The following is a 14,273-nucleotide window of genomic DNA, read 5'->3' on the forward strand; positions in this document are numbered from 1 at the left end:
ATCACTGCTATGCTTAAGCCCACTGTTGCAGCCACTGTGTCAGTCCATCTTACTGAGGGTCTTCCTCTTTTTTGGTGACCCTCTGTGCTTTATCAAACACAATGTTCTTCTCCAGGGACTGGTTCCTCCTGATAACATGTCCAAAGTAAGTGAGACGAAGTCTTGCCATCTTTGCTTCTAAGGAGAATTCTGGCTGTACTTCTTCCAAGACAGATTTGTTCATTCTTCTGATAGTCCATGGTATATTCAATATTCTTCTCCAACACCATAATTTAAATTCATCAATTCTTCTTCAGTCTTCTTTATTCACTGTCCAGCTTTTGCAAGCATACGAGGTGATTGAAAATACCATGGCTTGAGTTCAGGCGCACCTCAGTCCTCAAAGTGGCATCTGTGCTTTTTAACACTTTAAAGAGGTCTTTTGCAGTAAATTTGCCCAATACAATATGTCATTTGATTTCTTGATCGCTGCTTTCATAGGCATTGATTATGGGTCCAAGTAAAATGAAATCATGATGCTGCTTATTGGTCCTATTGTGAGGATTTTGTTTTCTCTATGTTGAGGTGTAATCCATACTGAAGGCTACTATCACCTTTCAATAAGTTATTTATGTGAACAAAATTTCTTGAAATGTAATCCATAAACTACAGTGTCAAAAAAGTACTTCCTAAAGCAAGGATACTGCAGATCATAGACATAACAATCACAATACTCATGGCTCAAACAACAACTTAGGAAAAACACATATCTCAGAAAACTATCACTTACAGAAGCCACTGAAATCACTGCCATAAACTAGAATTAGGCCAGCAGGGCGTAACTGATAATGCCCCCTTCGCCCTCCACGCTGGTTGAAAATGACAACCAAAGTGAGTGCTGCTGGTAGTTCATAATTTTCTCAGGTGTTTGCTGGAGTAAGGAAAAAAGTACACGGCATTCCTCTAAGCTGTTTCCGAGAGCTTGAGGGGACACTGTGACCTGACCTTTATTTTTCTAATTACACCTTTAAACAAAGACACACATTTGGGAAAAAAAAAAAAAAAAAAGCTGGATGGTGGAGGCTTAAGGTAACCCTCTGTGCTCCCAAAGCATCCTACGCATCACCATCACAATTCTTACTACGCTGTTTTAAAAGTCTACATTATAAGCTCCATAAGAGCTTGGTTTATAACAAGAAGAGTGTGGAGCACATACCAAGCATTCAATAAATATTTCCTGAAGAAATATTGTCTGAATCCCCCACAGGATTATAAGTTTCATGAGAACAGGGACTTTGAGTGTTCTTGTTCACCAATATTTCACTGCATTTAGCACAGGATGTGATCCGAAGAAGGCAATCAAAAACTATTTAATGGAAGTGTCTATGACCAAGAAACACACACACACAAATAAATAAAATGAGTGTTTTGCTTTTTTTTTTTAAAATATAAGACTCAAACCCATAACCTTAGTACCACTATAGCATGTACTAATGAACCACGATAAAGGGTTGTGTAATTTGCAAGTTTCAACGTGCATATAATCCTACATCTCACTCGCAAACATTCACGAATAAAAATTTCAAGAAAAGAAGTCAAATACTGATTACTTTTTCAATCATCTGTCTTTATTTTAAATTTTGTTCCCCAATACCATATCTCAAATAATCTACAATACTGGGTCATAAAAATTGAGAAATCACTGTTTGTGCCAAAAACTTATCCACACTAATCATAACTGGAGAGGATCAAAGAAATAAGATGAATGCCAAGAGGTACTAAAAGCATTCAGAGAAAAATCAAAGGCTATGACCCAACTAAACTGAAAACAGGATATCCTTCAAAGTTTAAAAAAACACCTCCCACTCACTCATCAACAGAAGTCAGCTAGGACAGTTTCTGGAACAAATGGCAAACAAGTTTTGTTACTTGCTCTGGTGTCATTAAACATAAGCATACAAGAGTCAAAAACTATTTAGGTGAAGATGTCTGATATCAGTACTGAGCAGCTCGGTTTTAAATCAGGAAGTCACTTCAATTTTACAAACTCCTATCAATTTTGGAAAACTCAGAAAGTGAACATTATCTGAAAAAAATTTTAAGGGGAAAGAAGTACATTCTTATCAAGCAGTATGACAACTACAGCATAAACTGACGCTACAGTCACTGAATTTGACTGATTAATTTATCTGTTAATCTTAACAATACAAAATACAAGCAGCATAAATGGTCTCTAATTTAAAAAAAAAAATCAATATATCATCTAGCTTGTGAGCTTAAAAGCTCATGCATTTTATTAAGGGTCTCACTCAGAAGTCTACAAGGAGCCCTGCTGGAGCAGCGGTTAAGCACTAGGCTGCTAACCAAAAGGTCAGCAGTTCAAACCCACCAGCGCTCTGCAGGAGAAAGATGTGGCAGTCTGCCACATCCATAAAGATTTACAGCCTTGAAAACTCTGTGGGGCAGTTCCACTCTGTCCTATAGGGTCACTATGGATTGACTCAACGGCAATGAGTTTGGGTTTTTTTTTGTTTTGGTTTGGTTTTTCCGAAGTTTCTTTTTTTAACCCTGAGGCACATCTGGTATCTAGTTACTTACACTGCCACCAACATCAGCAGTATTTATCAAGCATGAACGTGCCCCTGTAGGTGCTACATCATACAATTACAATAGGCACAGGCCTTGATCTTTGGGTTCTCCTTCTTTGAGGTTCAAAATGATCCTTATGTTAATGGAACAAGTTTTGATATCTAGTTTCCCAACCTACAGCAGATTCATAGTTGGAAATAAAAAAAAAAAAGGCTAGACTAGAAACAATAAACAACCCAGTAGCAATGAGCACCTCTAGAGACTTATTCCATTTCCCGATGAAAGGAACCATGGCTTCTTGTAGAAATAACTGATTCTAGGACTAGGACGGGAAGTGTAAAAGATAAGTTTGCAACATCTTATCATTAGAAAGCAAGGAAGTGATCAAAGACCACTAGAATCAGGACTCAGGAGCTAACTTGGAGATGCTCCCACAGGCCAACGATGAGAAAATACAAGCATCATAAGGACAGTAACTGTAGCAAATTTAAATACATCAAATATATAAAATCCAGAAACTTCAATTTGAAGAACATACAAAAGACAAACATGTTAACGCCAAGGAATACAATCAGCACTTGGGGTAAACTCTATTAAGGACAAAAGGCCCAATAAATGAAAAAAAAAGGACAAAAGGCCCAGTTTCTTTAACAAATTGCAAAGGGAAAAGGAATATACAGATTGAGAGAGATTTAAGAAACACAGCAACCAAATGGAGCCCTGGTGGTGCAGTGGTTAAGAGCTCAGTTCGAATCCACCAGCCGCTCTTTGGAAAACCTATGGGGCAGTTCTACTCTGTCCTATAGGGTCGCTATAAGGAGGAATCAACTCAATGGCAATGGGTTTGGTTTTTGGTTAGAAACCAAATGCAATGTATGGATCTTGTTTAGACCCTGATTTAAACAAACCACTGTAAAATGACACTCAACACTCACTTATGAGACAATGAAGGATATATGACTGGATACTTGATATTAGGAGCCCTGGTGGCACAGTGGTTAAGAGCTTGGCTGTTAACCAAAAGGTCAGCAGTTCGAATCCACCAGCCACTCCTTGGAAACCCAATGGGGCAGTTCTATGCTATCCTATAGGGTCGCTATGAGTTGGAATTGACTCGACGGCAACGAGTTTGGTTTTGGTTATTTGAAATTAAGAAATTACTGTCAAATTTTAGGTATGATAACGAAAGAAGAGCTCTTACCTTTTAAGAGATACAAACTTAAAATATTTATGGATGAGATTTTTACAATAATACAATAAAGAGAGGCAAGGGTAAGGCACATTAGGTGACAAACAATGAAGGTTATCAGCAAGGAAGACGGTTATAAAGTAACTATCTGGAATCAATTACCGTATGGTGCAAACAGACCTACATAAACAGCTCTTGAAGGCACCACTGTATTACAACACAGAACCATGTCTAATGTCCATAATAACCACCATCAGTCATCAAGAATAAGTTAAATTATGTTCTATATACACAGCTTAAGAAGACCAGATGTCGAAATAATGGAATATCATGCAGTAAAGATTATTTATATTTATACTTGCTGAGAAGGAAAGACGATCACAATATTTTAAATGGAAAAAGACATGGTTGATTTAGGTGCTTAAATATATTTTCTTTTACCCACCTAAGCCCCCACACCACCTAACAGTACCTCACTCTAAGATAACTGTTGATTGTCTAAATACAGAAACATCATAGTTAAGAAACATGACTCTTAACAACTCCTGACAGCACCAAAACCTTTAAACTAATTTAATGTTCTAGCCCACGCGTTCAACACGTTTTTAACGGTAAAACAGTACGCAGTCACGAAATTATTAAAATAGAAGACCATAAAAAAAGTTCACTAACTTAAAGTAACATACTTTAAACTCTCACCTGAACCCTATTTAAAATTAAATAAAATATATATTCACGTAAATAATATTTGGGAGATAATAAAAAGTGAAAAAATAGTTGTGCTATTTGGTAGAAACACTAGTTTTCAAGTTTTTCATTAATGCTGTTCTCTCTCTCTCTCTCTCTCTATATATATATATATATATTCTTTTTTTTTTTTATTTTAAAAAACAGCTCAACCTCTCCCTTCCCCAAACAATTCAGTCCTAAAGCCATTAGGTGGGGCAGAGCAAGTCAGGCATGTAAGGAGGTCATTCCCACAGAGGAGCAGCCAGCATGGGGTGCAGAACCCAGTGCAGGGTGTCAGCGCCCAGGTGGATGAGAAGGGTGGTCTGGAGCCCAGGTGGGGTGAGGATGTCTGAGCAAGACAAGGGGACAGCCCAGCATAAGGAGCCTGAATCTGAGCAGGGTGAGGAAGGATAAAACAGTGGAGACAGGAGATTATTTATATATGGGGAACTGATTGAATAAATAAATATGTAAAGGATAATGGAAGCCAAGTCTCTCACAATTGGAAAAAGTAGTTACAGATATGTAAAGGTAAAAAATTAAAATGAACCATATGGTAATATAAAAATAAATACGGGTATGAATGTGCATGGAGATATATATATATATATATACACACACATACATACAGTCCCTACCTTTGACTATTGTGAGAGGACCTGTGACACCCCAACAGCAATGAGCATAACTAGTGAATAGAACTCGGATCCCACTGTCCACTAAAAGGAACCAGGGCTCCTTTGAAAAATGGCTGATTCCAGGGCTGAAGCAGGGAGAGTACAGGATGAGCCTGAATCATCTTATTGTGCCAGAAGGCAAGAAAGTACTCAAAGAATGTTGGGAACATGTCAAAAAAAAAAACCACAGAAGCCAGCTTGAATGGGCAGCCACTAGCCAAAATGCGGCTAATTTGAATATAAACATAAATAGTAATGGATCATAACCCATTGAAAAAAATACGAAACATGAGCCCATACAGATATAAATAAACCAATCAAGTGAAGATTTGATGAAGAACAGGATATTTGCATAGTTTCAAAGAAACTCCCACAAAATACTAATTAGAGGTTTGTTTGTTTTTTTTAAAAAAAGCAGTTTTAAAGCAGAGAAGCCTGGCAGACAGACACCATCTTAATCAAATAATCAAAGTGATCATCATCAGTAATGGGACAAATTAAAATTGTGTACCACCTGATAGGATGCAATGAGAAGAACACAGCTTCACTTCAGCTGCATTCCTGCCAAAGATGCATAATCTGAATCTAATCATGAGGAAATGGCAAAGCAACTGGCCTGTAATCTTCCAAAGTGTCAAGGTCATGAAACCCAAGGAAAGTCTAAAGAACTGTTCCAGGTTGAAGGAGCATAAAGACACATGATAACTTATATGCAAACATGTGATTCTGAACTGATCCTTCTGCTATAAAACACATATTTAAGACAATTAGCAAAACTTTAAGGGGTCTGAGGACTAGATAGTACTAATGTATCAATATTAATTTCCTGATTTTGTTGGTTCTAACATGTAGGAGAATGTCCGTGTTTATAGGACATACACACAAAAATGTTAGCATCAGTTCAACAACTTAATCTTCACATTGTTGAGTACAAAGAAGATAGATACCCTCACCATCTCCTGGGCTAGGTACAGCTTGCAAACTTGTAGGTCTATAGACGCCAGGCAGTAAAGTAAATGACTGAAACAAACTAGGTGTAAGATGAAGATTGAGGCCACTTACTACTTAGTGAATATATATCCCATACGGAACGCAAACCTAGAGCGGTTGAGATCGTTCCATTTTTCAACAGAAACCAAAGATTCAGATTTTTACATGAAATTTCCCAATTTTTTAAACCATTTAAGAATGCCAAGTAATACATGTCTGTCGGCTAAATTTGAACCACAGCTACGTCTGGGCCAGAGACATGTTTCCCGAACTGAGGCCCAGAGATAAAGGAAACCACATGATAAACATGGAACATATTTTTGGAGCCACAGTTTTACCCCAAAGTTTTGCCTGGAATTTTCTGAGAGAGGGGATATTTCTATAGTTTTTAAATGCTATATTATGGAGTATAACGCAAAGTTCATATGATTTTTGAAACTTTTTATTTGGAAATGATTTCAAGCCTACACAAAAGTTGTTAAGAACAAAAACAGTACAAAGAACATCCTTTTACCAAGTTTACCACCGTTAACATTTTACCCATTTGTTTTATTTGCACACATGCATGTACCCTCTCTAACCTCTTCCACCCACATGCAGAGACACACGGATATATAAATATAAAACACATTACTTCTACCTGTCTGGGGAGTGCAAACAGTTAACACACTTAGCTGTTAACAGAAAGATAGGATGTTCAAGTCCATGCAGGGGCACCATGATAAAGAAAGGCCTGGTGACCTATTTCCTTAAAATCACCCACTGAAGACTCTATGGAGCACAGTACTACTCTGACACACATGGGGTAGCAAAGAGTCAGAACTGACTAGCTAGAACTGGTTTGGTTTTTTATTTTTGGGAGGGGGGAGACTGTTCAGTCACCCCATTATGATATATCGGCCCTCCCAACTACTCTCTCAAGGGATTACCCACTAGAAGTATATCTTTCAATCTGATAATGACCCATAGTAAGAAATAAATTTCACAACGCAATGTAGGGCAAACACACACACACACACACACCTGTGAATCTACACACACACACACACACACACACACACACACTGAAATAAGAAGTTTCATGAAGTAATATTATTTGAAGCATCAATACTGTATATTCTTCCTCCTCTCCCCCCTCCTCCTCATTCTTTTTAATGTTGGTCTGGACCCCAACTAAATTGATTTCAAGTGCATATGACCTGCACTTGAAAAATACTACCCGAGAACCTAGCACAGAGTGCTTTATCAGATTCCCAACAAAGTCTGGGACAAAGTTTTCACTCATTTCAGAGCAAGTGAGAAAAATAAGAATACAGTGAGTTGTCATTAAATTTTGTTAATGACTCTTTATTCTGAGATAGTATACTTTAGAATTTTTTGGTTATCAAATGTCATTTCTTTCATGAAACAATGGTGAAAAAGATTGAAGCTGTAAACTATATATTGGTTCTCTATTTTTTTTCCTCCAAATTTTACCAGATTATGAAATCCCTACTTCTCTGCTCTGAGATTTCAGAGACATGTGAGAGGTTCAACTTTCAAGAGGTTTATAATTTGGCTGTGGAAATAAAATTTGCAATAATTTTAAGAGCTGTAATAATGACTTCTAGCTTATAATTACAATGAAAGACATTCTGTGATAAGTGCCCTAAGAGTGTGCCTATATTAAAAGTTTAAGGCTGAAAAGTTTGGGCTAGGAACGGAGGAGAACAAATAAGAAGGGTTTTTAAAAAGGAACCAATATCCGAGCTGGGCACTGAAGGGTACTAAGAATATCACAGGGATGAAAATGTGCCAAGCAAATTTGGGGTAAAAAAATAGGTCATTCTGGCCAGAACATACTAAGAACATATTAACATGTAGAAAGACAAAATAGTATGTTTTTGTAATGATAATGGGAGACTTTGAGAACAAGGTTAAGGTGTTTGAATTTAGTAATTAAGACAATGAAGCCATGTGAAAGGGTGAATGGCACACTGCTTTAGGAAGATTAATCTGAGTGCCCCCCTACAAAATAAATTGGACAGTTGGAGAGTCTTGAGGCTATGCAATAATCCAGGCATGGGACAATAAGGAAAAGTTAAGGGGGTGAGAAAAAGTAACAAGAATTGACAAGTATTAGAAGAGGTTTTAATGTAGTAGGCAAAAATGGGGAGAAATCAAACATACTTCTGAGATTTCAAGTCTGGGTAATATTTAAACACAGTGGGAAAGAAAGAAAAGAAGCTGATTTAGAGGGAGAAGAATTCAGATTCACATATGTTGGATTTGATGTACCAGTAGGGTATAAAGAGTCAGCCATGGGGTAGGGAAAAGAATACGGGACTCCATCAGAAAAATCTGAATTCAGATGGGGGGAGGGAAGGTTAGGATCCAATGAAAAACAACAGAATGCAAAATTATATCAATAATATGATCTTAACTATGGAAAAACTAGGCATAGAAAAAGACCAAAAACAACTACACCAACATTAAGATCAGTTACACATGGATGGGTCATTTATTTTCCTATTGTTTATTCTTAGTATTGTGCTTTCATTACTTAAAATTAATACGGATACAAACCCCTCAAGTTAGTACCCCCTCCAAAAAAAAAAAAATCAACTCAAATGGCCTTTTAAAAAAATCACAAACTCTCTGAACCTCAGTTTCATTATCTATAAAATGGGAATAAATTATCTCCCACGGTCAGCACAAAATGAGATAAAAGCTCTGTGTAAACTATACAACAATATGCAAAGTTAAGACATTATAATAGTCTATGACAGCTACAACTATAGAATAAGAGATCATATACAGACCTAGAAATATACTACAGATTTGAGAATCTCTCACACCAAGGTAATAGTTTCTTAAAGTCTTACAGTCCATCTATTTTAAAATCAAAATGTCCTTCTCAAATTTCTTACGAATATTTAACTTTTGCAAGTTATAGAAATGGACTCATACACATAAAATTAATATAGTACTTTTTTTACAAACTTAAACATGAGGCAGAAAAAGATCTAGCAATGTTCTCTACAGTTTGGACTGTTAAATGAATCACTTCATTGTTTTAAAGTCAGGCTCTACAGGGATCTATCAATCATTCGAATGTTTTCTTTCAGAAGTTACATGTGTAGTATATGTAACGGCATTCTAAATGGTGCTTCTCTCCCACACTCCCATTTCTGGTTCTTATGCTTAATAAGGAACATCTCTAGATATTTATTTAAAATCAGATATTAAGCCCCTAGAGGGCAAGAAGCATGTCTTGTATTTGTCCTTCCCATAGGGACAACCAAGCACAGCGCTAGTCACAAAATAGGTGTTACTCCACATATATGTTGAGAAGCACTCTAGCTAACTCATGCCACTGCTGCTGTAGTAACCATTTAAGAGTCACTGCTCATGTCATGTTACATAACTTAAGCCTATATTGAGCATTTTAGGAGGCAACCAATAAGAAATTAAGTTATTTAAGAAAAAGTTCCTCAAATAATGTTATAACATGAGAAACAGTCTCATGTGAAAATGTAAAGGATATATACTACATTAATATTTAAAAATATATATTGTGGGATGAGAAATCAAAGTTCTAATGTTTCAATGTTGAAAAGTCTATTTTCTTAAAATATTTCATAAACTGATGCATACCGCTACTATTTGTTCATATTTATACCCAGTACCCAGAACGTGATGTTTTCTTGTAGATACTAACCCTCATTCATTACAGTTTTTCTTAAAAAGAAAAAGGTTTTGAGTTTTTCATTTTTTTTTTTTAAACCCTGGGACAGAAAAAGTTAAAATTGACATGGTTATATATATATGCTTTCTTTTAAAGTGTAAACACTGACTAACTTCTAAGCTAATTCCGAAATAAAAGTCTTCTATGAAAAAGAAATGCTAAAAAGGCTAAGCATGAAATGCAGGCAACCCCTGTCTTATGACAATCAATAAAAAAAGCTGTATCAAGTTTCTCACTTTTGCACATTCACCTAAGATTAAAAATATATACACACATCGATAACATTTGTATATGTATGTATGTATATTTATGTACAATGATTTGGAGGCAGGACATCAAGATAGTTTGGGGCACTTCCCTCTCCCTAGGTTAAAAAAAAAAAATCCCAAGTCCTGCCTTTTTAAATTACCATAAATGACCTAAAAGATACTATACCTAAGGGAAGTTCCAGAGTACAAGCAGCTGCCAGTCAAACAGTCTAAAATTTTAATCCAGGGATTAAAAGCATCCTTTAGTTGTTTTTATGTAAAACAAAAGTAATCCAGCAGGTGTATAACGTGAATGTGGCACGTGAACATGGTCATCACCTAACATTCCTCTATGATTTCAGAAAAACCACCACATAGTCTTACCTGTCTTAGACATCTTAGAAAGCAATGCACATATCACACACAGGTATTTTCCTTCTCTAAACACCCAACAGTCAAGAGTATTATTTGAATTTTAAAAGTTCTTCACTTTACAAATGATTTACCATAGGATTCCCTTAAACAATCAGCTTCTCTAGAATCAATCTACTTATAAAGTATTCAGCTTTTCAGATTATAAAAATGTAGTTTTCTCACAATTTTTCAAGAACTCATCTAGTATATAACAAAAAAGAGATACACACATACACTTCTTTGACTAAATAAATGCTTTCAATATTTGTGACCCCAGAATAACTTCACGTTTTGAATTCTTGTTTGGTTTTTTTTTTAAAAAAAAAAAGAAAAGTTTTTAAACATCCAGGAGAGTTCAAATGCATGGCTCTCTTGATGATAAAATAAAGATCAGTGTAACTCTAAGCTCTCCCCTAATGAACTGCAGGGAACAGAAACAAGCAATTTGGCAAGAGCTGAGCAAAGCTCTGCTTAAAAGCTACCAGTAAAATATACCAGACTACCCCTCCTCCACTCCCAATCCTTTAAGGTTTCAATTAAGATGGGGCCTAGTTTTACTCTTACAAGGAAGGCAGAAAGAGAAAGCACAGAGCTCCTGCTGAGAAGTATCTTCCTCAGGAGCAGCTCCAGAAACACTGCCAGGAACCATTTCCTTCCCTCTTTGCTGACATAGGTTCCTCTTTAGAGACAGGCATCTTTCCTGCTCCTGATCAGCACAAGTAGCTGAAGAAAGGAAAAGTCCCATCACATACCACCCAAGAAATGGTATCGAATTAATGTTTAAAAAAACTAACATTAGGGCCAGCTATAAAGGTTTTTTAAAAAGCAGGAGCCCCAGGTACAATTCATTTTCATCCTTCAGTCTCTCCTATCAGTTGCCTCATGCATTGGACAAGATAGGATAACGTTATTTAACAAGGCACATCCACTGTCTTGAAAGAAACTTAACTGTCCCAACTGGTGAGAAAGATTCCCGTAGAACACTGAGGATGAAGCTTTGTGGCAAGCCCTCCAACCAAAATTCGTTGCTGTCGAGTCGATTTCGACTCATAGCGACCCTAAGGGACAGAGTAGATGCTCCACAGGGTTTCCAAAGAAGTGGCTGGTGGATTCGAATTGCCAATCTTTTGGTCAGCAGCTGAGCTCTTAACCACTGCACCGCCAGGGCTCCGGCAAGCCCTCCAGAAGTCAGCTTTTCTGTACGTCCTCAGAGCCAAGAAGAGAGAAGTAAAAGCTGACTCTTACGAGTAGTAGTGATTCCACCATTCCTACAGGCTGAGGCGCGCCAACACAGTGCAGATGTCACACGCTACAACATCCCCCAAGACACTCTATTTCTGCCCCCTTTAGTGGACAAACGGGCAAATCTTTCAGACCAACGTGAACTGGCGAATAAACCCAGGGCATGAGGCTAAAAAAGAACCAGTGAAAAGTTGACACCTCCCTAAAAGGAGTCCAAGAATTGAACAACCCCAATATGCAAGAAATTATAAGACATCAAAGGTTAGATAATGGATAACAGGTGCCTCTGGGTAGGAAAGAGTAACACTCAGTTACCTCCTATTTTAGGATTTCCACGCTCTAAGTACTCTAGTAACAATGACCTTTCTTCCAAAAAAAAAAAAAAGTCAGGGCCAACATTATGGTTTTTACTGTTTAATACCTATAATGGGCCCATTGCTGTTCAACTTAAAAAAAAAATCTAACACGTCGGGATAGAGTATGGCCCATGGCCAGAACGTGCACTGATCATGAACATTAACCGAGTAGGGATTTATTCTCAAGAAAGACACTTAATTCAAGCTATCTCCACATAAAATACTCAAAATACAAATCCAGCAGCAGGTATCACATAACTGCAGAATGGGCCAAAGCAGTAACTGTTTCTCTCACCATCTTAACAGTTGAACTCAATCTTTACAGTAACCAGATTCCAACGGCCTCAAAGAACAGTAATTCCAGACACAGGTTATAGGGCACTGAGTACCAGTCTGGAGTTCTGATTTCCCCAGGCGGTTACAAAGTTTACTACCTTTACTCGGGTGCAAGGGTACACTGAAAGGATACTTCAGCCCACTGAATAACCTCCTTCCCTTTCTCCATTCCACAAAGACAACATATTCCAAAAATGGAGAATCCTTGCTTTCCCTTACAGAGGCCCCCTTTCCTATGGATTCCTTGGACAGGATTACTTCTCCCCAGCAGTACTTGCAGAGCCAGAAAAGACTTCTGCTTTTACTCTTCTCTTAACAGAGGGTCCCCAGCGCGGACGCACCTCTTCCTTTCCTGCACTAAGCAAATGATGCTTCTGCTTCTCGCCACCGCTGCAAGATGTTCAGGAACGTGGAGGGTGTGAAGGGACGTCAGTTACTCCAAGGGACACTTAAAAGGAGTCTCCAAATTTAAAGTGGAGACTGAGGGGCTACCCCTCTCTGAAAGGTTCCTACTCTAAAAGGGAGCCTCTGTGTGGGTAAAGCATGTCCCCACCCTGAAAGTTCGAAAGGGGGCGAAGTGTCGCACCCTGAAGAGGGGTCTAGGTTTGAGAAAGGGATGTCCCAGCCCTGAAGGGGGGTCTGTAATGCATGGGGAGGGGTGTATTAGCTCTCGGGGCCTCTGAGAGAGGACGGACTCCCACGTCCGGAGAGGGAGGGCCCTGCACTGAAGGGGCCGCGGGGAGGAAAGGAGGTCTTGATTGGAGGAGGCTGGGCATGGGGGAGGGGTTCGCAGTCCCCGCAGGCTGCGGAGGGGCGGCAGCCTGGAGGGGAACATGTGCGGGGAAACTACTGCCACCCCGAGGGGCAGGGTGGAGAGCAGGGCCTGGGCTGTGTGCGGAGGGAATCAGGTTCCCACCCCGCGCGAAAGAGAAAGGACTTCGCAGCCGTACTTACCGAGGCTGCCGGCGAAACCGTCCATCTTGCGGGGAAAGCGCCGGGCTCGGGGCTCAGCGGGGCGGGCACTTCATTCAGCGCACCGACAGAGTGGCCGACGCTGAGCCTGAGCCGCTCGCTGCCTAGGTCGCCCGGCTCGGCTCCCGGCCACCGCCTCCGTCGTCCGCCCGTCCGCCCTGGGGCAGTGCGCCGCGGCCGCCCGCGCCACTTCCCCGTCGGGTTGAGAGCCGCGCCGCGCCGCCGCTGGCCCGGCCTCTCTTCTAGGCAGCAGCCGTGAGTGCCGCGCCGCGCTGCGCCCCGCCCCCCGCGCCCTCGCGCAGCGGTAGCTCCGCCCCTGCGCACGCCGTCACGCTTCCGACTCCGCCTCCCCCGTGACGACACGGAGGCGAGGTCTTGCCGACCCCCGTACCCCCTCACCTTGCCTCCGCCTCCGAGTCCGTCAGCCTCGCGCCGGGCATCTACCTGCGCTTGCGCAGTGAGCTTGCAAGGTTGGCGCTGAGGGCCTGGGACTTCGGTCTGGGAGCTGGTTCCGAGTGGGCGGGGCTAAGGAGTGGCCTCCGGCCTGGGTTCTTCGGATGCATTCGTGACTCTTCTACCCTCGCAGTCCTCGGGGAGCCCGCGGAGGCCCAGAGGAGCGCGATTATGGAGCCCCTCGACAGGAGATGGTCACCCTCATGTGTCTTACAAGGACACAAAATAGGCAACCGGGGTTCTCCCTCTGCCCGGTAGACTGAGGGACAAATGGGACAAGCCTTCTTGGCTAGCTCAAAGTCACCACCACCAAAGCCGCAGGGCCCAAGACAGACCAGAAGCAAGGAATTTTAGTGCTGGAAGGGACCCAAG

General features: G+C 40.1%; 1 protein-coding gene across 3 annotated transcripts in view; it reads right to left on the reverse strand.

Moving 5' to 3' along the window:
• EML4 (EMAP like 4) overlaps window positions 1-13,674 on the reverse strand; it is a 207,166-nt gene extending 193,492 nt beyond the window's left edge. The window contains exon 1 of one of the 3 annotated variants that reach the window (XM_004369521.2): window positions 13,431-13,674. In XM_004369521.2, the coding sequence (XP_004369578.1) occupies window positions 13,431-13,455 (25 nt within the window). In that variant the 5' untranslated portion in view covers window positions 13,456-13,674. The remainder of the gene's footprint in view (window positions 1-13,430) is intronic. The other 2 variants (XM_023735595.1, XM_023735585.1) reach the window with 2 other exon arrangements.
• Window positions 13,675-14,273: the final 599 nt, after the last annotated feature.

The sequence above is a fragment of the Trichechus manatus genome, unplaced genomic scaffold (genome assembly GCF_000243295.1).
Source record: "Trichechus manatus latirostris isolate Lorelei unplaced genomic scaffold, TriManLat1.0 scaffold00005, whole genome shotgun sequence".
Taxonomy (NCBI): Eukaryota; Metazoa; Chordata; class Mammalia; order Sirenia; family Trichechidae; genus Trichechus; species Trichechus manatus.